The 26,724-nt window shown below is 34.9% G+C and overlaps 3 protein-coding genes across 5 annotated transcripts in view; 1 reads left to right on the top strand and 2 right to left on the bottom strand.

The window, feature by feature from the left end:
* Positions 1-3,975, bottom strand: part of LOC123670082 (NADH-cytochrome b5 reductase 3-like) — a 31,433-nt gene extending 27,458 nt beyond the window's left edge. The window contains exons 1-4 of one of the 3 annotated variants that reach the window (XM_045603590.1): positions 3,640-3,975; positions 2,628-2,847; positions 2,180-2,298; positions 1,507-1,711 (exon numbers count right to left, since the gene is read on the bottom strand). In XM_045603590.1, coding sequence (XP_045459546.1) covers positions 1,507-1,711; positions 2,180-2,298; positions 2,628-2,847; positions 3,640-3,672 — 577 coding nt within the window. In that variant the 5' untranslated portion in view covers positions 3,673-3,975. Of the gene's footprint in view, positions 1-1,506; positions 1,712-2,179; positions 2,299-2,627; positions 2,848-3,179; positions 3,263-3,467; positions 3,492-3,639 lie in introns of those variants that run through there. The other 2 variants (XM_045603592.1, XM_045603591.1) reach the window with 2 other exon arrangements.
* LOC123670271 overlaps positions 1-11,454 on the top strand; it is a 65,921-nt gene extending 54,467 nt beyond the window's left edge. Inside the window, exon 5 of the mRNA XM_045603777.1 lies at positions 11,009-11,454. Within this exon, the coding sequence (XP_045459733.1) occupies positions 11,009-11,022 (14 nt within the window). The 3' untranslated portion in view covers positions 11,023-11,454. The remainder of the gene's footprint in view (positions 1-11,008) is intronic.
* A 2,263-nt stretch (positions 11,455-13,717) lies between these two features.
* LOC123670270 (NADH-cytochrome b5 reductase 3-like) lies at positions 13,718-25,890 on the bottom strand. The gene is made up of 6 exons (XM_045603776.1): positions 25,882-25,890; positions 24,972-25,191; positions 23,926-24,044; positions 21,932-22,136; positions 14,592-14,786; positions 13,718-14,012 (listed from the first exon to the last, which is right to left on the bottom strand). Exons 1-6 carry the CDS (start codon positions 25,888-25,890, stop codon positions 13,840-13,842), a joined length of 921 nt encoding a protein of 306 aa, XP_045459732.1. The 3' UTR covers positions 13,718-13,839.
* Between the last annotated feature and the right edge of the window lie 834 nt (positions 25,891-26,724).

Raw genomic sequence — 26,724 nt, 5'->3', positions numbered from 1 at the left:
CTAATGGTCCGATTTGAAAAATTCTTTTAGTGTTAGATAGTCCATTTATAGAGGAAAGTTATAGGCTGTATATCATCGGGGTAAGACCAAAAGTAGCGGAGCACCAACGAAGAACGTTTCAAAATCGGGGGTTCTTTTTTCCTTTTGAGAGCTTCCGCTTAGTGCGCTGTAAAAACAGTTAAAGTTTCGCAAACATTATGTATGACAGAATTGATCCCCTTTAAAAGTTCTAAAAAAAGTCCGCGACAGCATATATTTATCTTTTAAGATTGGCTCACTATAACCTTTTCTATGCCAACCAAGTTTGTTCGAAAAATAATGCATTATTTGCGAATATGTTTTTATAAACATGATATTAATCCTTATCTAAATAAATACGTTATTCATCACAAGTATTTAATTTAAAACAAAATAGCCTTTTACATAATTCGATTTTACTGAGTATTTCAGGAGATATCGCAGTTTTTAAATAACAACGCATCAAAATAATGATCAAGTATTGCACGCGCCTCAGTCCACGCGGACGAAGTTGCGCGCAGAAGCTAGTCATTAATAAAATTGTGAACTCCAGTGTTTGTTACTAATTTTACTGCTAATATGACTAGGGAAAGCAAAATTGAAATAATTTAAAATTGTTAGTATTTAAGCCTACAACTGTAAATCCAATTTTTTCTATTCGAATATTCGAAAATACTACCAAAAATACTGAATTTTGCATACTAAATTTGTTCATCAAATAGGTAAATCAAATCTAATATACTGTTTGATCTATAACTGCTGAACTGTTTTACTGAATGACTATCTGTTAACTAAAAGTAAAACTGATAATTCTGTGTGTGCAACATAATATTTAAATCTATTTTTTTTTTAAATCCATCACCTATTAAACAGTAAGGTAACTCAGTTTTTTTTTTAACAAATTACAAAACAGTAAGGTAACTCAGTTTTTTTTAACAAATCAATCTTTGTTATCACAACATAAAAAAAAACTTATTGTATTAAAATAACATAACCTAACTTAACCTAAAGTTTTAGAAATGATTTTGGAAATTCTGTTGTAAGATGGTTAATTCAGTGTTTTTGATATACGGCGAATAATTTTGTCTTAAAATCTGTATATCTGTGGTTTTAGCTAGATTTTCGTTGTAAATTAAATAAAAAGGCCATCTGATTTTGATTTATTTTAAGTGTTTTAATAAAATATGTTTAGGTAATCAAGTAGTTAATTTGTAACACAGTCATTTATCTGATATGTAGTGGGTTATTAGTAGGGAAATTTAGTTAGCTTGAATTTTAAATAGAGGTGCAATTAAAAATTCCCCATTTAAAATATTAGAAAAAAGCCACAGAAACCAGAGGTCTGGAAGATTTTGTACTTATAATAGTATATTTTTCACAAGGACTAAATTTGCGTTCTAATAGTTTGGATTTCTTTACATTTGATGTAACTTTACCCTAGAGTTATTAAAATGATTTAACGCTTATGTCATATCACTGATATCTTACCTGCAATCATGTTTAACTTTGTAACTGGTACTTTAATAGGTGGGTCTTTCCTCAACTTCTTGATCAAAAACAATCCATTTCCTGCATACTGTAATCTTCCCGATGGTCCTCTGACGTCAATTGTTTCACCAAGTTTCATGTTATCTAAGTATTGGGACATTTTACCTCCTTCAGGGAATTTCGGATGAACATTTTTAAAGTATACCTAAAATTATTTACTTACATAAAGATTTCTGGCACAGTATGTCTTACTATTCAAATATAATTAAAATTTCTCCTAATTAAAAGTGTGTACATTTGCAAAAACTTTTAAACCATTGCATTTAGTGAAGAAAAGGCTTTTAATCATTTATTATAGTTTTTTAGAGCTCAGTACAAGATTTCACTAAAATATAATGAAACAATGTCTTGTTTTTTGTATGACAATATTATTTATAATACATAGCCCACATAAGTAATCACATCATTCTATTATCAGCATCATTAACTTGACAATTTTTTCCTGTAATGTAATTGAATTGTTGGTTTTTTCGCTTGTGAGTAAACACAATTATTTATACTTAATGATCAAATAAAGTTTTGCTATCATTCTCAAATTATCTTTTAACTGTAGTGTTTAAACTTTAATGTACATAAAATCATACATCACAAGATCAATTTATAAAACATTTACCTTGATAACCAAATCTACATAACCCTTTTCTTCGTCACTCGATACTGGAGTGTATGCTCTAATAATGAGGTCGTCGTCTATCTTAACAGATAAATGAATGTGTTGGCCTATAGGCAAACCTGAAGTAAATATGACATGAATAGAGTGTGAAAAATATATAAATATAAATTTTACAGAAAGGTTTTAAGTTTGTAGTAAATTACTACAGGTCAGAATTAAGTATAGAAAAACAATTTATTTAACATTATACTATACTATACTTTATATATTTGTGAAAATTTTGAATATGATTTGTAACAATGAAATTTGTGTACTTAAAAATGGGACCTAATTGAATATGAAATTAAAAATAAAAGACATTCTCAACAATGTCATTATTGGTATTATAATGGACTGAAGGAATAGAATTGTTTCAAAAAGTAATTAAAAGTATATTTTATTTACATACCCAGAACATGTTCCGGAGTAGGCAAACCAAATCGAAACCGCCTTGTATCATGGCTTAGTTCTTCTCGATCAATGAGAGGTAAGGGATATTTTGTGTTTGGGTCCACTAGAGTCACAGGCTTCTTATTTTTAGCAGGTTTGGGCTTCCTGCCCCACACGAAATGTGCTAAAGCTGATGTTAAGACAACAACAGCACCAACCCCAAACACAATTGGAAGTACCTGTGAGAAAAATGTTGGGTAACAATTTTAATAAATTACTACTTACACATATTTCTTGAGTACAAACTTTTTATTGGTAATATTATTGAAGATCAGTGATGTTATAAGCCACAATGAAGCAAATATTGATGCAATTATACAATTAAAACTCTTGTATCAGTTTTGCTACAAAAAAATATATGAATTTTCATAATCACTGAATGTAACAAATTAATGAACACTGAATGTGAGATTTATATTCAGACCAGAAACATTAGGCGATTATTAATATTTTTAAAACTACACAACCACATACTGTTATTTTGTCACAAAAATTTGATAGAGCTACTTACTTCTAAATTACTCATGTTATCACACGTCAAGGCACTAGCGGCTTTATTTACAATTTAGTCAAAATATTCACTGATGACTGAAGTACAGAATGCCTCTATATGACAAGTGATAACCACTCTGTGGATACTAAAATGATCCTTGAACTTAGTTATCTTTACACATAAAACACATCAGCAATAAGTCTTAAATAACGTCGTAAAAATATTGAATAGATGATCTTAGCAACAATTTTATACTTGAAATGAAATATGATTCGAAAGGAAAAATTATGTAGACAATTTACTAACCAAACTCATCCATTCCTCACCTTTTATATCAGATACAAAAATAATATGATAAGAATACTTCATTTAATATTATATATATCTACCAAGTAACGTATTTTACTACATAATCTACTAATACTACTTAAGTGTCTAAAATATAGTAGGTACCTAATACGAACATAAAAATACTTACGATTTTAGGATTCACTCTGATACCAACGTTCATTTTGTATTTTTTTAGCTTTAATCTCTTACATTAATAACTAAACTGATAATTTTTTGTTCCAGATGTGGTCGTGTAACGGTACAACATAGGAAAACTTTACATAGTTTACGCGTTTGTGTTGCATAAGACTGTCGAGCGAAATTTATTTTCGTTTTAGCGTTTAAATGAACTGGATTCTCTTTCTCAAACGAGTAAAAAATTCATAATGTTCTTAGAATAGATCATGGCTATACTTTAGATTAAAGGCCTTCTACACGGTCGGGATCGACCGTCGACCGTTGTGTCCTTGGTCGGATCAACCAATTTTTGTATTCATTCTACACGGTCGGTGGTTGACTCAACTTGTCATTTCTTCTCTGGTATTTGAAGCGATGGCTCCTTGCATTTTTAACCGACTTCCAAAAAAGGAGGAGGTTCTCAATTCGACTGTATTTTTTTTTATGTATGTTACTTCAGAACTTTTGAGTAGGTGGAGCAATTTCGACAAATTTTCTTTTGATCGAAAGGTGGTTTGTGTCATTTGGTCCCATTTAAATTTATTTGAGATCTAACTACTTTTCGAGTTATATCTAATAATGCGCTTTTACTTGACGCTTTTTTCGTCGACCTACGTTGTATTATACCACATAACTTTCTACTGGATGTACCGATTTTGATAATTCTTTTTTTGTTAGAAAGGGGATATCCCTAGTTTGGTACCATGATAAGGAAACCAGAATCTGATGATGGGATCCTAGAGAAATCGAGGGAAACTCCCAAAAATTTGCAATAACTTTTTACTGGGTGTACCGATTTTGATAATTTTTAATTTTATCGAAAGCTGATGTTTATCATGTGGTCACATATAAATTTTATCAAGATCTGATAACTACTTTTTGAACATTTTTGAATATCATATCAAAAATTGACCGCTCCAGCGGGGTTCGAACCCGCGTCTCCGACTTGCCGTGTCGGCGCTCTAGCCAATTAAGCTATGGAACGATGCACCCGCTCGAGCGAAATTTTCGATATGATAATTTTTAATTTTCGGTTTAAGCGAACCGTGGCGCCGTCTATAGTGAGCTCTTTACAGAAACCCGTAACTATTCAAAGTTTCATATTACAATGAAAATCTTTGACAGGAGACGACACCGTGCTATTTTTAATATCTAAGATTTTTATTTTTGTGTTACCCACATTAGGAATTCTAAACATTTTTGAATATCATATCAAAAATTGACCGCTCCAGCGGGGTTCGAACCCGCGTCTCCGACTTGCCGTGTCGGCGCTCTAGCCAATTAAGCTATGGAACGATGCACCCGCTCGAGCGAAATTTTCGATATGATAATTTTTAATTTTCGGTTTAAGCGAACCGTGGCGCCGTCTATAGTGAGCTCTTTACAGAAACCCGTAACTATTCAAAGTTTCATATTACAATGAAAATCTTTGACAGGAGACGACACCGTGCTATTTTTAATATCTAAGATTTTTATTTTTGTGTTACCCACATTAGGAATTCTAAACATTTTTGAATATCATATCAAAAATTGACCGCTCCAGCGGGGTTCGAACCCGCGTCTCCGACTTGCCGTGTCGGCGCTCTAGCCAATTAAGCTATGGAACGATGCACCCGCTCGAGCGAAATTTTCGATATGATAATTTTTAATTTTCGGTTTAAGCGAACCGTGGCGCCGTCTATAGTGAGCTCTTTACAGAAACCCGTAACTATTCAAAGTTTCATATTACAATGAAAATCTTTGACAGGAGACGACACCGTGCTATTTTTAATATCTAAGATTTTTATTTTTTTATTTTTTCGCTTAAACCGGCTAAATTGGCTAGAGCGCCGATACGGCAAGTCGGAGACGCGGGGTCGAACCCCGCTGGAGCGGTCAATTTTTGATATGATATTCAAAAATGTTTAGAATTCCTAATGTGGGTAACACAAAAATAAAAATCTTAGATATTAAAAATAGCACGGTGTCGTCTCCTGTCCAAGATTTTCATTGTAATATGAAACTTTGAATAGTTACGGGTTTCTGTAAAGAGCTCACTATAGACGGCGCCACGGTTCGCTTAAACCGAAAATTAAAAATTATCATATCGAAAATTTCGCTCGAGCGGGTGCATCGTTCCATAGCTTAATTGGCTAGAGCGCCGACACGGCAAGTCGGAGACGCGGGTTCGAACCCCGCTGGAGCGGTCAATTTTTGATATGATATTCAAAAATGTTTAGAATTCCTAATGTGGGTAACACAAAAATAAAAATCTTAGATATTAAAAATAGCACGGTGTCGTCTCCTGTCAAAGATTTTCATTGTAATATGAAACTTTGAATAGTTACGGGTTTCTGTAAAGAGCTCACTATAGACGGCGCCACGGTTCGCTTAAACCGAAAATTAAAAATTATCATATCGAAAATTTCGCTCGAGCGGGTGCATCGTTCCATAGCTTAATTGGCTAGAGCGCCGACACGGCAAGTCGGAGACGCGGGTTCGAACCCCGCTGGAGCGGTCAATTTTTGATATGATATTCAAAAATGTTTAGAATTCCTAATGTGGGTAACACAAAAATAAAAATCTTAGATATTAAAAATAGCACGGTGTCGTCTCCTGTCAAAGATTTTCATTGTAATATGAAACTTTGAATAGTTACGGGTTTCTGTAAAGAGCTCACTATAGACGGCGCCACGGTTCGCTTAAACCGAAAATTAAAAATTATCATATCGAAAATTTCGCTCGAGCGGGTGCATCGTTCCATAGCTTAATTGGCTAGAGCGCCGACACGGCAAGTCGGAGACACGGGTTCGAACCCCGCTGGAGCGGTCAATTTTTGATATGATATTCAAAAATGTTTAGAATTCCTAATGTGGGTAACACAAAAATAAAAATCTTAGATATGAACTACTTTTTGAGTAATCATTGATAACTCTACTCTCTCTACTTGTTGTATTACTCGTCGATGTAATTGAAGTCTTTTTTTTTTCGTTTGCGAGCAAACACAATTATAAAGTAACAGAAAGTGGGTTTGGCAATAACTTTTTTTATGCTAAAGTGAAGTGAAGTTTTTTGGTTCTTTTTTTTTTGTATAGATCGGATCCAATCTCCCAAAGGCATAGCAAATTAATATATAAAGATATAAATTCGGTCAGAACCTCTCGTTCGTGGCGTTCGTTTTGCGAATCTGTTGCGATACGTGATGACATGCGCCCGTGACCATACATAATACACTTAAACTAGCTACCCGTGACGACTGACAAGCGCAAAATGAAGCGCTCGCGTCGGCCGACAGCGTTCCACACGGTCGGGACATGGTCGGGACCGACCACGAACGTAGCCTGTCGCGAGAGATGCGCTCGCGACCAAGACCGTTGACATCAATCAAATATTGGTCGGGTCAACCGTTTTCCACACTGTCCATTTTTATATGAACCCGACCAAGGACACGATGTTCGGCGGTCGATCCCGACCGTGTAGAAGGCCTTTTAGTGCCCGTAGATTAATAGGGTTCTAGGAGTGGAGGATGGAGGGTGGAAGCAGGTTATCCCCTGGTGCCACTCCCACCCTGCGGAATCCGTAACGCGCCATTTTGTTTGAAAGCGTCTATCTGTCAGTGTCAGTGTCAGTATCGTTTGTTGCTCTTGCAGTCGAGATCGTTTTTACGTACTCCGCAACCGATCAGAGCATGAGTGTACTTCCCGCAGCGCCAGAGCTAAGGTGGAGTCAGACGAGGAGCTCAAAGGTATTGTAATAGCTTTAAATTCTTCTTCTAACCTCTAAACTTTAACCATGGATATCTCCATAATATCTCCATAACAACGGAGTTCTGCAGAGTGGGAGTGGAATCAGGGAATAATCCGCTCCCTCTTCTCCCCTCTCTTCCCCTAGAACCCCATAAATCGACAGGACATAAGGACTTATCTAGATCATTATTATATCTGCATGAAAACTATTAATTTTTTATATACATTAAAACTTTACAAAATTTACAAAGTTAGTACGATAGTAAATCATCATCATATCTATATTGCAATCCACTGCTGGACATAGGCCTCCACAAGTTCGCGTAAAAATGGCGTGAACTTATTGTGCGTTGCCCATAGTCACCATGCTGGGCGGGCGGGTTGGTGACCGCAGGGCTGGCTTTGTCGCACCGAAGATGCTGTGCCCGTCTTCGGCCTGTTTATTTATTTATGTATTTATTTGTATTAAAAAAAATTACATCCACGGGCTCAAAATGCCCATGCCTTTTGTTAAACATGCATTATAATTACATTAATACCACAAGCGATTTGTCATACAAACTACAGATCGACAGTCCTGTAATTACCTAGTAAAATTAGGACGTGGTCCGACGCTGACGGTTTTTTTCCTTGCAAATACTCTTTGATCACTCATTATTCATTTATTCATAATTTCTGAACATTTTATTCATTTTCTTATCTATGTCTATATCAACACTTATTTCCTAGTTACCATATAATTACACTTATGTTCTACTTACAATATATACTTAGCCTATGTTACCTTTAGTAAGGGTTATTTTAAATATATTTATTTATATATAGTTATTATTAATATTTAGCCTCTCGGTCTTTGTCTGGACGATGGTGACCTCGCCGTAGGTTTGCCCTTGTGCTTCATGAAATGTCATGACGCGCGATCCCTCTCCAGTGCCGTATCCCTGATCCATCAGGATTTTTTTCTCTACCTGCGTATAGACCAAGTATAGGGTGTCCTTTTGAAGTTTTGGTATTGGCGCGCCAGTCTATCCGTTCATGCTGAGGGAGTGGATGGTGAGATTTGACGAGTACATATTTACTTATACCTCGCAGATGGCATATACAACGTCCATGGGACTCCGGTATGTGCAGGACAACTCACGTGAGATGTTGATTGTCAGATAAGGTCTATAGTACCTTATTTCGAACAGATTTTCTCTGTCTATATAAGGCAACTGGTTGACATCTCCGATGAGAACAACTCATTTGCCCCCGAAAGCAGTGCCGCCAATACTATAGCTCCAAAATGGTTCATAAGAGCTTCGTCCACCGTTAAACGGTTACATTTCGTGCCCTCTTTGAATCCATTTATTAAAATGGAGGCCATAGTATGTACCCTAGACCTGATTTTGTCGCTAAAGCGGCGGGCTAGTTTCTCTTTAAGATCTTTGGCAGCTTTGACCGTCGTGGTAACTACTATTTCTACATTCTCATCCAAGCTTCCGACTATGTGTGTCGTTTTTCCGCACCCAGGTACCCCATTTATCTACTCCAGCTTAGGCAATTGTCAGCCCACGAGGCCTGCGGCGACATTAAGATCCCTGAAATGGATTTTGCCATCTCAAATATCCTGTCATCCAGCATTACTCTCGTGCACTTTGCAAAAATTTTAGTGACGTGTTCTCTCGCCCTGCCGTCTTAACCGTGCCCACAAAACAACGTGTCCTTTGATAACCTGGGACGTGTCGTTATTATATATGGCTGCCTCTGCCTCATCGAGCATTAGTAGATTCATTAGTAGATTTAGGTCCATTAGTAGATTTTCGCTGCCTCGCTGGTGGCAAGTTTATTTCAAAGTCAGCAGTTGAATGGTTATTCCACCATCGGTCGGGTTTATAAGTTCCAAGGTGGTAGTGGAACCGTGTTGTTCCTTAACCGTGTTATCTCTTATGACACCTACTATTCTTTAATGCCGTAGCCACACAGGATAGCAAATAATCGGATGAAGAGAATGAAACAATAATCGAAATGACTTTCATGGAATAATTCTTTAATGTTAGTAACATTTCTAATATTAAAAAAAATCGCTCTATGTTGTTTATTGCTAGTTTTGCTTGGTTTTACTAGTAGGTGCAAAGGTGCAGTGTTTATTTTTTAATAATTTCAAATTTTCTGTATGTTTATAACCAACAAGAAAACATAAATTTGCAGTATATTATATAGTATAACTAGCGACCCGCTCCGGCTTCGCACGGGTATAAAATATAATTATAGCCTATGTCATTCACTGAAAAAATAATTAAAATTGATCCAGTAGTTTTGATTTATTCATTACTGCCCGTGGCCCGCACGCGTTAACTTAGAGTAAAAGCCGGCCGGAACCGCCGCAAACGCTACGTACCGCGATTTTTAAATCTCTAATATCTTCGAAAATATTCATTTAAATCATACGCTGTACGGGACCATATAGATCTATATTAAATAAAAAATATATTTAAGGTATTTAATTGGATAAGGATTAATGCTGTATTGGTTAAAATCGCTTCAAAAATTAGCCATTATTTGTCGTAAAAAGTAAATGACAAAAAAATGTTATTGTGGGATATCCATAAGAGATAGGAATATACCATCGTGTAGTTTTCTGTAGACCTTTTTAATGTGTACAATACTTAGTACATTATTTTGATAAATCTCGTAGGGTTCAGCCTGCGTTTGCAATTTAAGCGAAAAAAAATTATTATTATTTACGACATAACATTAGAAAACTCAAAAATAACAGTATTTCTCCACTATTTAATGGATGTTATTATACATATAAACCTTCCTCTTGAATCAATCTATCTATTAAAAAGAACCGCATCAAAATCCGTTGCGTAGTTTTAAAGATTCGTTCAGAACAACGATTATTTAGGTTGCATTTGGAAAAGCGCTGCGAGCAATTGCAGCATGTGTAGTAATGGCGCGAAATTTAAAATTCGAATTTCAATAAAGTCTTAAATTACATTTGTTACTATAATAAAGTTATTAAATTTTATGTATTTATACAGCAGTAGCTAACTTATATTTTGGAGTTAAAGCGACATAATTTTAGTTATTCAAATTAGTTCTGAAAACATTTTAAAATTTAAGTTGTTAAATTTCGCTTTACTACGTTTGCTACAGCTGCAAAACCTATTGTTACGGCGGACGATAATGTCGAGAACATTCAAGAAGGTGTGAGAAAGAAAATATTCTTAAAATTTTTCGAATATCCTAGAACCTAGCTCTCTGAATATATAATAGCCCGGTGTCGCCCGCCAGAGTTAGTTCGATTTGAACAGCGAAACAAGCGATTTCGAAACGAACAGAAAAGAAGTTATCTGTGAGCCTTTATTTTGAAGTATCACGTGTGTGTATTTTTAATAGTGTGTTTAATTAATTCTAACGTTTTTTTTTCTTTTCTTTTAATTGTAATTTCCTTAATCTTCAAGCAATCGCGTGACGTTAAATCGATGCCTTCTATATACTTTTGGCCTTGAACAAAATATCGCGCGACCGCTTGAAGGTTAAATAATTTTTTTCTTTGTCTAAACGTACCCCACGTTTACGTAACAATATATTTGTCTATAAAATGTTCATTTAATTTATATTTTACAGAATACAATGCCTAGACGTAAAAGAGGAGGAGATCTTGCCAGTTCTACAGCGGCGGAAAAAAAAAGAATATCGAAGAAATAAAACGGAAGAAGAGCACGAAGCACGTTTACAAAATCAACGAACCAGAATGAGCACCCTGAAAAGCAGAAAAAGCAAAGAAAGAAAAGAAAATATAAGTATTGAAGAATCGAGAATTTTACAATTTATATATATTGTTAGAAACTTTCCCACGACTCGGCCGCTCTACTCAGTGACGTCGTGCGACGGAGCGCCGAGGGCGGGGCAATAACGCCGCGTGCGCCACGTCGCATCATGCGGTAGCATCGCTCTCTTTGCTTCGAGCTCGCGGCAGCGACGGACGTACTCTCTAGTGCTAATAGGACGCGTACTTGTACTTGTGTTGATAAACATTTAGTTGATGTAAATGAATAAATCTTGTAAGGTTACTCCGTGTGTTACTCTTTTTTTAAAATAAAATTCTCTTTCACTTCTGATTTCTAAGAATATATATACCCGGACAATAAAATGAAAAATGTTGTTTATAAACAAGTAGTGTAAATAATAAAAAAATGTTTTCAATAATTTTTTTTTTTACTTTTTACGTCATAGTTTTTTTTTTATTTATTTCAACTACCACGTAATCTCATATCAACTCCCGAGCGAAGCCGGGTATCATAGCTAGTTATAAATAAAATATACGTCAGAAGCCCTTTTAACGACGAAATGACTGAACGATTGGCCTGAAAAAAAAAACGAAATAGTGATTTTTACAGAAAATTTAAATACTTTAATTCCACAATAATGACCTTTATACAAGGTCTTCATTATTTCATTTAGGTTTTCGTTAAAGCTATTTTTAATTTCTTTTTTCGCTACCTCAGTAGGAGTATATACTTGGACTATTGATGTCGGTTGTTTGCGACCAGGAAATATAATGTTTAAGACAGCTATCCTGTCTGAGACTCCTTTAAATTCAACTATGTTATTTTTCAAGTACTTTATTTTTACTAAGAAGCCCACGCAGTATATTCCTGGTATTTCATTTTTACAGTATATTGTGTATTCCTACAGGCCACTTTGTACATTACTTATACCAATAATATCTCAATTAATGTTTTTTAACGTTTTTTCAAGTTCTGTTATACATTCTTTTGACTTTAATGATCTTGTATTCGATATCGCTATGTGGAGTCACCTTTTCTTGGTGTTTATTATTGTTTTATTTTCCACTAGCGACCCGCCCCGGCTTTGCACGGGTGCAATGCCGATACCAAATATAAAATAAAATAAATATTATATATACTATATGTGCAAAAAATGTGTTTTTTGCGATATCACATTAGAAACCTCTAAAACTATCAGTGTTCCTCTACAATATTATGCATGTTTTATACATATAAACCTTCCTCTGTAAACACTCCATTTACTAAAGAAAACCGCATCAAAATCCGTTGCGTAGTTTTAAAGATCTAAGCATACAGACAGCGGGAAGCGACTGTTTTATACTATGTAGTAATTATTATTAGTGTAGTATTTTGAGGTGTTTGGTCGATAACCCTGTGGTAACCAACCGTACTGTGTGGCTACGGTACTAAAGAATATAGCCACCCCCTCTCTTCCCGTGGGTGTCGTAAGAGGCGACTAAGGGATAACATAGTTCCGCTACCACCTTGGAACTTGAAAAGCCGACCGGTGGCGGGATAACCACCCAACTGCTGGCTTTGAAATATACAGGCCAAAGACGGGCAGCAGCGTCTTCGGTGCGACAAAGCCAGCCCTGCGGTCACCAACCCGCCTGCCCAGCATGGTGACTATGGGCAAAACACATGTCCAGTAGTGGTCTGTAAAGGCTGTAATGATGAACCAACCGTATTAGGGTTTTTCTTGTTTTTTCCTTTTGTCTTGCCTAAATAGTTTGTTAATGTCAATTATAGTAAAGCATAAATGTAATATAGCCGTTACAGACTTTAAGCGGCCACTTTTATTTATATAGGTCCAAGATACCAGGGGTTAAGATATTCCTACTGGGCGCGTCCTTAAGTGGCAGATGGTGGTGCGCCACCCGCTTACGGGTGGTAGGTTGCGTCTTGTGGACTCCCGTGGATTAAATCCAGCAGAGGAGGGCGCGAAAGCGCATTGGAGTGCCGGGACCGTTGAGTCGCGCTCTGAGGAAGTTGCGAAAGCGCATGGATTGCCGGGACCTTTGGGTCGCTTCCGGGAGGGGGGCACGAAAGCGTATTGGAGTGCCGGGGCCGTTGGGTCGCGCTTCGAGGGAGGCGCGAAAGTGCATGGGGTGCCGGGGCCTTTAGGTCGAGCTCCAAGGGTGTCCAGCCCTCTGAGTCGGTCCTGAAGTACCGGGGGGCAGGTCTAGCAGGCTCGTTTTTATGGGTCGGTTTGGGGGTCCGGGGGAGGTGAGGGTGCGCCCCAGGTACCGCTCTGATTTTATTAGAGTGGACCCGCGAGTACACTAGAGGGACCTTCCGACGTGGCGAAAGGCTCACACCAGGGGCGTCGTGGTAGAATACGAAAGCGATCCCATGACGTTCCTAATAAGGTGCCACTGAAAAACAGATGGTGGTTTTGGTGGATAGTCTAGCAGTAGGCTGGGTGCTCCACATTCTCGTTGCCCTCAGTTGGCGGGGCTAGTGCGTAAATAGCATTTCCCCATCTATAAAAATAAGGGATTACGATATTAATTGAAAAAATTAATTAATGAAAGTTATATAAACATTTATTGTCTTTAACACCAGCTACGATTATCTACAATATTCACATTCTAATAACGCATGTATTAAAATTAAAATATTTCACTAGAAATATTTTTTTTTAACTTAGTAAACAAAACATGAGTTTTCTGGATAGCCTAGTTTTTTTAAGGCCGGGATACAGGTGAGGTTTATCATAGCTGGGGGTCCGGACATCAGCACCATGATGTCATCTCCGGGGGGGAATAGGTGTTCTTTGATCATTTCATCATTGATGTGACCAACGCTGTACTTCCATCCTACAATATTAAAAATTAAAACTTTTAAAGCTTAATTTAATTTCAAGTTGTTTGTTCTTATTTCTAAGGAATTTAATAATATAAATATTAATATTATAAATATAAATAAATATCCTAAGTATAACATACATACACACACGGCCATCTGTTCCCATGTTAAGCAACTTAATGCTTCTGTTACAGGTAACAGCCGAATGTAATAGCTAAATATAAGCTTAAAATATATTTTTTTGATAAATATACATAGAAATAATACATATATAAATATATAAATACACATATTCAGGCGGGAATCGAACCCGCCCCCGCGGGACAGAAAGCAGGGCCACTACAAACTGCGCCAACGGGCTAGTCAAAATTGATTACAAAGCATTTATTTAAAATCTAATTAAAAATTAAAACATCAACAGAGATTGTCTATAAAATGCAAAAATGTAAGAAAATTAACCGTTTATTTACTGCAAAAAGTTGCGTTGTTATGTATGTGAGTGTCCAAAAATATCTATTTTGTTTATTATTTTTTAAACTACTTTTTAATGAATCTTGAATAGTGTAAACTACTAAAATTAAGTAAATTACTTTCATTTCCTCTACTGATCGTGTACCATAGCTTTAATTGTCCAGGAAGCTGACTTTGATACTTTTCGAGTTCATCCCTTAACATAATATCTTGTTCGGTCCGGTTCGCAAATATCAGTCTCACTTCCGTTGAATCACTAGCATCCTTACATATGTATTTAATGAGCTGTATCATTGGTACAATGCCTGTTCCACCTGTGAAATTATAATATGAACAAAGATTATTAACACCTGTTCCCAAGTTCCCAACCGATCTACTTAATTAGTATTTCTGCTAATATATTTTGATTCTACGCTTTGTCTATTGTTGCAGAGATATATGATCGCAGTACCTTCCAAAACGTATGCAAAAATATATAATTAATGTGAAGGTAATTCTTAAAACTAGTCATGCCCACACTACCACAATTTTAACTTCAACAAAATATTATAGTAAGCAATGATTTTGTACCACATATAAAATTATCTTTCAGGAATATTATATTAGGTTCTGGAGGTGAAAATAAATTACATTCCACGTGAAATAAAAACTCATAGCCCCTTAAATTTTTTTATTTAGATTTAATATACTAGTTACTCTGGCAAGGCACTTCTGCACAACCTTCCGATACTATTTTTCTTAGCCCTAAAAATCTCGTTAAAGTGAAATATTAATACTAACTGCCTTATACAACTAAATTATTTTTACCACGAGTAATGACTAATCATGATGACACTTTGACACAAATTTATATATATTTTTAACTTAGCTGACCCACGCCCTCTTCGCTAGACAGCAAATTTATATAATGTAAGTTTCGAGTTTTTTTCTACTATAGTGACAGCGCAACTCCTTAATTATTATTAATTTTTTTTTTATAATTTTGTCACATAATTCTATATTATTATATACCCATAGATAGATACAGAGAGTCGCGGACTTTTTTTAGATCTAAAGATTATCATTGTTGTATTAAAATTATCCATATAAATGTACATTAGTGTACATACTTATTTATATATTACTTGAATGCTGAAAATAAATCATTATTTAAATACAGACGTCATCTTATACTCGTAATAAAAAACTCAAGGTAAGTTGGTTATAATTGTATTTGCTCGCAAACAAAAAAAAAACCGACTTCAATTACATCGACAAGTAATACAACGTAGATCGACGAAAAAATAGTCAAGTAACTACGCGTTATCAAAGATTACTCAAAAAGTAGTTATCAGATCTCGATAAAATTTATATGTGACCACATGATAAACATCAGCTTTTGATTAAATTAAAAATTATCAAAATCTGTACACCCAGTAAAAAGTTATTGCAGATTTTCGAGAGTTTACCTCGATTTCTCTGGGATCCTATCATCAGATCCTGGTTTCCTTATCATGGTACCAAACTAGGGATATCTCCTTTCTAACAAAAAGAGACGAAAAAATAGTCAAGTTATCAAAGATCACTCAAAAAGTTGTAATCAGATCTCGATGAAATTACAACATGACCACATGATAACCACCAGCTTCCGATTAAATTAAAAATCATCAAAATCGGTACACCCAGTAAAAAGTTATGCGGTATAATACAAAGTAGGTCGACGAAAAGATAGTCAAGTAAAAACGCATTATTACGCAAATAAATTGAAATGGAACCAAATGATACACACTACCTTTCGATTAAAAAAAAGTTGTCGAAATCAGTCCACCCAGTCAAAAGTTCCGAAGTAACATACATAAAAAAAAAACAAAAAAAATATATAATCGAATTGAGAACCTCCTTCTTTTTTTGAAGTCGGTTAAAGATAGCTGTTTAGTGTGACGGCTAGTAGTTTCTTCATAGTATATAGGTATAACTAATTCTATAAGGACCTGTTTCAGAGATAGTGGATAATGCTATTTGACGGATGACGATACAAATAGACTTTGACAGCGGAAGGTAGAATAGCCATGTTTCTCCTCAATTAATAAACTGCAATTTTAAGATTAATATATGCGACTAGTAATATGTCATAAATATGGTAGAATTCGATGGTAAAGAAGAATATTGAAACAAAAACTTTTACTGTCGGATACTATCATCCGATAAATAGCGTTATCTATAACTGGTGAAACAGTCCCTTGACGCTTCATGCTTCAGCCTGTAAGATCCCATTGCTGGGCATAGGCCTCTTTCCCAATGTAGGAGAAGGATCAGAGCTTAACCTAAGCGTGGTAACGCTGCTCCAATGTGGGTTGGTGGATATATTCCCATTATACTTTGAGTAACGATCGCTATCAGGTGTACATAATAACAACCGGGACCGACAGCTAAACGTGCTCTCCGAGAGGAAACCCATATAGACTGTGCAAGCACCCAGACCACGGCAAACATTTATATGGCCAATACAAATGTTTGTCGTGTGCGGGGATCGGACCCACAACCGCTGGAGAAGAAAGGTTCTCGAATGGCGACCACGTCTCGGCAAAAGAAGTAGAGGCTGCCCTCCGAGCAGGTGGACTGACAACCTGAAGAAAAGAGTGGGAAGCCGCTGGATTCAGAGAGCTCAGGACCGGACGTAGTTGCGAGCGTTGGGGGACGCGCACGTCCAGCAGTAGACTTCTAAGGGCTGATGGATGGATGGATGGATGATAAGTATTTTAAATATTTATTTGCTCAATTTTAATGTATTTATGATCTATTTCTAAACGAGCAACGGCACGGGAAACAGCTATAGTCCATTCATGTTTAGAAAATAGTGACTCATCGTTGTCACTTCGCTTAAGCACGCCTCTTCACCAATAAAATTGTACTAATTAGAACATTTAAATTAACTATAAACTAGTAGTTCTATGACTACTTTAATTTGACCAATTTTAGTGTTAATTTAGGCTTTTCAATCATCATCATTGTCATCACACGACCTATCGCAGTCCAGGTATCGCAGTGAGGTTTTTTAGCATCAAAAGATTAAATACATGTAAACCGTGGTAACTGCATGATTATATGGCGGCTCCAAACAACAACAACTATAGTAATAATTTGATTTAACAAAACAATTTTTTCCGCTTAAAATCAAAGTTGTCGCCGAATTGCTTCGCGAAGTGATGAACGAAATGAAGATTAGTTATTATTACAAGTACCATTTTATTGTTATACAATTTTATCTTATCACAAATTTTTAGCTATCACAGGTGTTTCATTATTTTTTATTATCTAATGACATTAAAAAAATATTAAAGTGTAGATTGTCGATCTATGACCTTCAATAAATCTGGAGACTTTGTGTTTAATCGCGGTAATTTTTATCTTGAGATTTTTTCTAATCTATACTAGACAGATTAGAAAAATTCTCAAAAAAACTTAACCTTATTTTGTAGCATATAGCATACTAAAGAAAGCAACGACATAGAAAGAAATAACATTACAACCAATATTATGTGTATTTTTTACATATTAATAATTTGAAAACCCAAGGAACATATTGGATGCCCAACCTATCCATCTGTCAGCTGCACACGATCAGTATATAGGTTTTCTTATTATAGAATAGTAGACGAAAACGAACAAGATTAGGCTCGTGACTTGGACTTGATAGAAATTTTATGACTTTTCATTAAAAGCCGCGATTAAGTATTTTTGGCAGTCAAAGAGCAACACGGAGGGGAGTAGCCATTTACAGCCGTTCCCCTTTGTCAAGGTATAAGGCCAAATGGCCATATGCGTACAATAAAACTAGTTGCAGCAGCACTGATCACTAGACTAAATCTAATTGCGCGATTGAATCAACGTCCTTCAAAAAATACCAAATTGTTCTGTTTTTTGCTGCAAAAAGAAATCTGCCACGTCAAATTTACTAAAACATGGCGTTACCTTTCATACGTAACTATTTTTTAATCACATTATGACTTGTATACTTCTTTTAAACCTTTTTTAAACTTAAAAATTACAAATATTATTGGTCGTGTTGACTGGATTTGTTTACTAACACAGGCTGCTCGCCCTCATACAATATGCGGATCGGTCGAGTGACTGATCGGAGTCTACCTATTTCCGAGAAGTCACTGTCGCCGAGCGATAGTGTTGCTACCGGTTTGTTTGTAGATAGTTATCGATAAAAACGGCAAAGGCAAAAGAGGAGACAGGCATTTTTGAGATTTTGATTTATTTAAAATATTATATTTCTAGCTTTTTTTAATAAACATAGTTATATAATAAAATTGCATTAAATTAAATATAATACAATACTCACGAGTATTAACACATTTTACTAGAATTACTTAATATGAACTTCGACCATAATGTTTTATATAAAAATTTGGCAGGTTTTCTAAAAATCCAAATTTAAGGGATACTTGGAAGAAAAATTGTAATAACAGACTAACTTGGACGCCCACAAAAAAAGTGTAGTTTGTTCAGATCATATCAATACCACTAACTTTCAAGTGTTGGCGAACAATAGAAGGAAATTAGTCGAGGGCACCAAACCAACACTAACGCCACACTGTTTTTGTCCCGTAATTTTTTTTTTTTTGTCTCATGTACAAGGTAATCAAGATATGGTTCACCTTAGTCATAGTAGTGAAATGAAGCTTAGATTTATCAAGTTTGAAAATTAACAATGTTAAATTCATCCTTTTTTTTCTTTCAGAGTCATCAACAAATCATTCAATCTAGCAGATGACAGGCTATCATCTTATGATGCCATTAGTGCTACGTTCCCTATTCCTGATTCGTTGACATCACCGTGTACATCATCGATTCCTCAAAATGTGGGTTAACTTGAAATCGTTTATTGTAGACTGGCATTGTTTGGCACAACAACGTTGCACCAAACTTATTGTGACATAATTATAATAGTTAGACATATGCTGTCGCGACACTTTTTAATTAACTTCCAAAAAATGGAGGAGGTTCTCAATTCGACTGTATTTTTTTTTATGTATGTTACTTCAGAACTTTTGACTGGGTGGACCGATTTTGATGATTTTTAATTTATTAGAAAGCTGATGTTTATCATGTGATCGCGTTCAAATTCCATCGGATTCTGATAACAACTTTTTGAGTAACCTTTGATAACGCGTATATATTACGTATATTGTATTACTTGTCGATGTAATTGAAGTCGGTTTTTCTTTCGTTTGCGAGCAAATACAATTATTGTAGATAATGATGTGTTCTACAAAGTCTTACTACATTATATATTTCTATTATCATTAGTTTTTGCAGCGCACGCAATGTAAGGAATTTTTTAGGTTATTTTTTTATCCCTTGGGTTACATTATTGGGGTTTTAGTAAGGATCCCTAATATTTTTGAAAATATAGTATAACCTATGTCGCTTTAGGATAGTGTAGCTTCTCAACGGTGAAATATTTTTTTAAATCGGTCCAGTAGTTTCGGAGCCTATTCAATGCTAACAAACAAACAATCAAATCTTTACTCTTTATAATCGTTTATTTTACATGAAGATGTTTGATTTGTAGTATATAATAAATTAAGTCTATTTTCATAATAACATCTTACCTTTGTATCACTTTAAAAACCTTATTTCCCTAACCGAGTACTTGAATTTATCGATAATGCATATCGACAGTTGTTACAACCACGGCTGTAAGCAACTTGTCAGTGTAGTTGCGGCGTGTCATTATACTGTAATGACACAGAATGTATCTATGTGTGTGTGACAATTTAAATGTGTTTTTAATTTAGTATGTGTGAGTTTCGTAGTGATAAACGATTATTTTTGTGTGGGAATTAGATAAACTAAGCATGTGTGTAATTTTCCCCCGCAAAAAATGCCAGACAGTTTTGTATTGGTAAAAAACGCCAGGGCTACTCCCCTCCGTGTTGCTCTATGTTGGCAGTCCTCTCTTGATTTTAACTTTACACTACCTTAAGAATTCCGAAGATAGCGAAACAGATGGAAATCTGAGGTGCAAGATCGGGGTTAATTCCCCCAGTCAAATTATCAAATTTTAGTTGAGTAACTAAAGATTTGTATGGTCGAGCGTTGTCGTGATGAAAGACAACACCTTTTCTGTTGGTCAATTCTGGCCGTTTATTCTCAATTTTTTGCTTAACTCGCGTCAGCTGTCAAGAATAGAGATCCGAATCGATTGTTTTACTCGGCAGTAAAAGCTCATAATGAATGATGTCCTTAAAATCTAACCATACACTCAACATCACCTTATTGCATGTCAACCCGGGTTTCGCGATAGTCTGTGCAATTTGACCGACCTATGATTACAATTGTTTTTGTACATTTTTATCGTAGATGGTCCACTTTTTGTCACCAGTGATCAATTTCTTCAAAAATGTTTCGATATCATTACGTCTAATCGCAAATGAGTAAACGGTCCATTAGGTTTATATTAGTGAGTTCATTTGGCACCCATGTATAAAAGCTTTATTGTCGAGCCAGCTTTTTTCAAATGGGTTAAAACTGTTTTATTTATTCGAGCTAGCTACACTTAAAAAAATGTCGTTACGTTTATCCATAACTGGGTGACAAAGAGTGAAATACATCTTTGACATCAAAATTTCCTGCCTGAAAACGCTTAAACCAATTTTGTTTTACTCCTACTGACATTGCATTAGGTCCATAAATGTCACAAATTTCTTTCGCGGCTTCTGTCGCATTTTCCCTATTTTAAAGTAAAACTTTAAAATGTATCGAATTTCTTTATTGGATTCACCCAATTTGACGGACAGAAAAAGAAATGAAAAGTGACAGGAACTGTTTTTACTATTTAATTTCATTTTTTAAATATCTTTATTAGCGACTTTTACACATATGTACATGGCAGGCCTAATTTCATTTTTAAAATGACATCCTTTCACGGTATCAAAACCAGCCAGTTATAAACAATATAACCAAAAAGGTTTTATTGCAATTTTTTAATAGAAAATAAAAAAGGATTTTTCCCCGACCCATTATTAAAAATAATAATTACAAAAAATATTGTATGTTATATATTACTCCCTTGGACTCATCAAATTTTATCATCTTTTGGATTAGCTTAGAGAATCATATATGTGGTAAAAGAAATAAGATAAGTGAACTATTTTCAGTATTACTTTGATGTGAAGTTGTAAAAAAATAATTTTAAACTAGTCATTAACACAATTATGAACTCCATTGCTTTTTACTAAATTAACTGCTACTATGACTAGGGAAAGCAAAATTGAGATAATTTAAAATATTAGAAAAGATCACAGAAACCAGACGTCAGAGAGATTTTCTACTTCTTATTCAGAAAATAGTAAATTTCTCACAAGAACTAAATATATTTGAGTTCTAGTATCTTTACAGTTGATATAAATTTAGTCTAGAGTTATTAAAATGATTTAACGCTTATGTCATATCACTGATATCTTACCTGCAATCATGTTCAGCTTTTTAACTTGTACTTTAATAGGCGGGTCTTTTCTCAACTTCTTGATTAAAAACAATCCATTTCCTACATACTGTAATCTTCCCGATGGTCCTTTGAAGTCAATTGTTTCACCGAGCTTCATGTTATCCAAGTATTGAGACATTTTACCTCCTTCAGGGAAATTTGGATGGACATTTTTAAAGTATACCTAAAAGTATTTACTTGCATAAAGATTTCTAGCACGGTATGTTTTACTATTAACTTCATTCCCTTCAGCCGATCGCAGTTCGCTGCTGGACATAGGCCACCCCAAAATCGTGCCAAAAATGGCGTGAACTCGTATGTGTTGCACATAGTCACCACGCTGGGCAGGTGGGTTGGTGACCGCAGGGCTGTCTTGGTCGTACCGAAGACGCTGCTGCCCATCTTACTATTTACTGCCCATTTTACTATAGCTCAACTATAATTGAATATTGTCCTGGTTAAAAGTGTGTACATTTGCAAAACTTTTAACCCATCTCATTTAGTGAAGAAAGGACTTTTAATCATTTATTACAGTTTTCTAGAGGTCAATACAAAATTTTACTAGAGTATAATGAAACAATAATATGTGGCTTGTTTATTATATAACAATATTATTTATATAGGTGGGTCATTTAAAGTGGAAGCATCGGGCAACCCTAAATCTTTGACATTAGTTATCAGATCGATTAATGACATACCATGTTGGAAGCGTCATTTCAGTAGAATTTGAATCATGGACTAGTACACAAGAAGTGCTTAAATTGTTTAGCTGTACATTCAAAATAACTTTTCAATCGTGAAAACTAAACGTACGTTTCGTAAAAAAAAAAAAAAAAATTAAAATTGCTCCAGGTGATAACACTATCAGACGTTTATACGCAAAACTTGTGTACACCGGTAGTCTTAGTAATAATGTCAGACACCTATTCAGACAACGAACAAGACGTTCCGATGAAAATATTGAAGCCATACGAGTCAGTATTAAAGAGACTCCAACAACATACGGTACCGTCAATTGTGTGCGTTATCGGGCCACGATAACGGATTTTCTGATGCCAAATATTCGTGAAAATGACATGGACGCTTACTGGTTCCAACAGGACGGCGCCACATGCCACACAGCTCGAGCGACAATCAATTTATTGCGACCATGGTTCCCTGGGCGACTGATATCGAAAAATAGCGATTTTGACTGGCCACCGAGATCACCTGATTTGACGTCACCAGATTTTTTTGTGGGATTACTTGAAATCCAAAGTATACGCTAACAAGCCTCTCTAGCTGCCCTCTAGCTGTCCTCAAGAATAAAATTCGTCAAGAAATTGCCACCATATCCGCCGAAACATTGGCCGAAAAAAGAACACATTTGGCCATTGCGCGATATTATAACAAATCTCTTTAGATCAAAATAAAATATTTTACAAATGGGCAGCAAAAAATATTTTTTTTTATAAACAATTGCTTCCAATTTAAATGGCCCACCCAGTGCTACATAGCCCACATAATATAAGTAATGAAGTTTATTTAACACGTCCCTTTAATAGGGGGGGGGGGGGATCAGCATCATTAACTTCTCTACATTGTTTTACTTGTCAATGTAATTCAATTGTCGTTTTTTTTCTTTACAAGCAAAGACAATTATTATTACTTACTGATCAAATAAGAAGACGTGTTGGAGCAGCGGACACAGCTCTGGCTGTTGCGTTGGCGGGCGCGGGTTCGATCCCCGCTTACGACAGACATTTCTATTGGCCATACAGATATTTGTCGTGGTTTGTTCGTTTGTGCTTGTGCATTGTGCATGTTTCCGGATCCTCGACACATGAGAAACTCCTACTGAGGACCGTTGAGTGTGAATTATTCATTTACAAAGTTTTGCTATGTTTTTTTACTAATAGATCTTTTGACTGTAGCGTTTAAAGTTTAATTTACGTAAAGTCATACACCACAAAATCAATTTATAAAACATTTACCTTGACAACCAAATCAACATAACCCTTTTCTTCATCACTCGATACTGGAGTGTATGCTCTTATAATGAGTTCACCGTCTATCTTAACAGATAAAAGAATATGTTGGCCTACAGGCGAACCTGAAGTAAATATGACATATTATGTAATTTTTTATTACTGAATGGAATGTAAAAAATAAAAATTCATAAATTTTGGGAAAAGGTTTTAAGTTTGTAGTAAATTATTACTTGTCAGAATAAAATAAATAAAATAAATTTATTTAACAGTATAATATAATACAATCCATAGATTTGTCAAAATTTTCGGCATGATTTCTAACTTCTAAATATCTATATGTAACTAGTTGTGCCTGCGACTTCGTCCGCGTGGAATTTTGCAAAAATATATTATTCAGTTCGCAGAGTTATAAAATAAATACATTTCTAAATTAAAAGTAGCCTAAGTTACTCCTTACTACATCAGCTATCTGTCAGTGAAAGTCCTTTTAAAATCGGTCCAGCCGTTTCAGAGATTAGCCGGAACAAACAGACAGACAAACAGATAAGAATTGTAAAAAATGTTATTTTGATATATGTACCGTATACTCATATGATTTAGTAAAAATCGGTTATTTTAATATTACAAACAGACACTTCAATTTTATTTATTTATATAGATAATATGTGAAGCAAAAACTTTGTACCTCTTTTTACGAAAATTGTGCAGACGGAGGAGTATGAAATTTCGCACACTTATAGTTTAGAGAAGGAGTGCAGAATTTTAATATTTTTTAATTTTTGCATCAAAAATACATTAAATCGATAAAAAAAATATTACACACACTACCATCTATTTGACAGACACACACACGCATATATATTTGTTTATTATTAGAGAACTATAGTATTTGACAACAGAACCTTAACAATGTTCAAACTTATAATTTAAATTAATTATAGAAATTAAAACTACAAGAGATTTTCATGATTTTCATTATTGATATTAGAATGGAGTAGACGAATGGAATTATTTTACACAGTAATTAAAAGTATATTTTTTTTACATACCCAGAACATGTTCCGGAGTAGGCAAACCAAATCGAAACCGTCTTGTATCATGGTTTAGCTCTTCTCGTTCAATGAGAGGTAAGGGATATTTTGTGTTTGGGTCCACTAGAGTCACAAGCTTTTTATTTTTAGCAGGTTTGGGCTTACTGCCCAGCACGAAATGTGCGAAAGCCGATGTTAAAACAACAACAGCGCCAACCCCGAACACAATTGGAAGTACCTGTGAGAAAAAGTTTTAATAATATTTTTAATGAATTACTACTTATACATATTTATTGAGTCTGCTCAGCTCAGTTTAGCCTACCAGTCCAACTGCTAGACAAAGGCCTCCTCAAATTCGAAGCGAACTTCTGTGATTTGCCCATAGTCACCAGCTAGGCTGGCGGGTTGATGACCGCAGGGCTGGCTTTGTCGCACCGAAGACGATGCTGTCCGTCTTTGGCCCGTGTATTTCAAAGCCAGCAGTTGGATGGATATCCCGCCATCGTTCGGCTTTTTGGAGGCTTGCTTGAACTTGTGGAGGCCTATGTCCAGCTGTGGTCTGTATTAGGCTGAAGTGATGCAACACCAGAAAGCATTCAAGCGCGTTGTCTATCCTACCCCCAATCCCCCCCAGGAGCTCTGGTCACCTTACTCACAAACAGGAACAGAACACTGCTTGAAAACAGTATTATTTAGCCGTGATCTTCTCTAAGGACCCCATGTACTACCCCAGTCGGGCTGCTCCATACTTTGATTAGGAAATTTCTCGCTGAGCCCTACCTCCGTTTAAATCTTTACACTTATAACACATCAGCAATAGAAGTATTAAATAACGTTGTAAAAATATTGAATAAATGATTTTAGATCCAATTTTAATTAACTTAAATATGATTCGAAAAAAAAAAAATTATGTAGATAATTTACTAACCAAACTCATTTTACTGAGACGAATAATAAATTACTATTGAATAAAAATGTATTAAATTCCTTACTTTTTTCATCAGATACGAAAATATTATGATAAGAATATCCAAATGATTATTATATCTACAAAGTAATCGTTTTTAACTAATTAATCTATTATACGATACACAGTGTATAAGATATGGTAGTTATTACAAACAGAAAAATATTTGAGACTTTAAGATTCATTCTTACACCAACGTTCATTTTGTATTTTGTACAATTTTAATAACTTTTTAAATTTTATTTTCATCGTTTATAAATTTTCCAATACATAAAATATTAAAAAATAGCAACAAAAAACCTACTTCAACATATGCTATCGTAGTCTAATTATACTTACATATTCATTATCTATACATCTATATAAATAAATAAAATTAGAATATCTGTTTGTAATTTAAATATTAATATTAAATTAATATTAGAAAATATTAAATTAATATTAAAATAAACTCTTATTAATAAATGCATATGGATGTATACACGTTATTTACACCAAAATAACATTTGTTATAATTTTTGTCTGTCTGTCTGTTTGTCTGTTTATTCCGGCTAAACTCTGAAACGGCTGCTAATGTAATAAGGAGTAACTTAAGTTACTTTTATTTAAGATATTCTTTTTTTACTTTATAACTCTGCAAACTAAGCAATAAATATTTTGCTAAATTCCACGCGAACGAAGTCGTGGGCACAACTAGTTTATTATAATGGTCGCAGACAATGTACGACTTCTCTCTCAAAACTTAAAATATTAACAAAAATACGAAAACCATTTACAATGTTCATACAATTGAAGTAAGTTTTA

The sequence above is a fragment of the Melitaea cinxia genome, chromosome 4 (genome assembly GCF_905220565.1).
Source record: "Melitaea cinxia chromosome 4, ilMelCinx1.1, whole genome shotgun sequence".
NCBI lineage: Eukaryota > Metazoa > Arthropoda > Insecta > Lepidoptera > Nymphalidae > Melitaea > Melitaea cinxia.
This window is presented reverse-complemented; position numbering and strand designations above follow the sequence as displayed.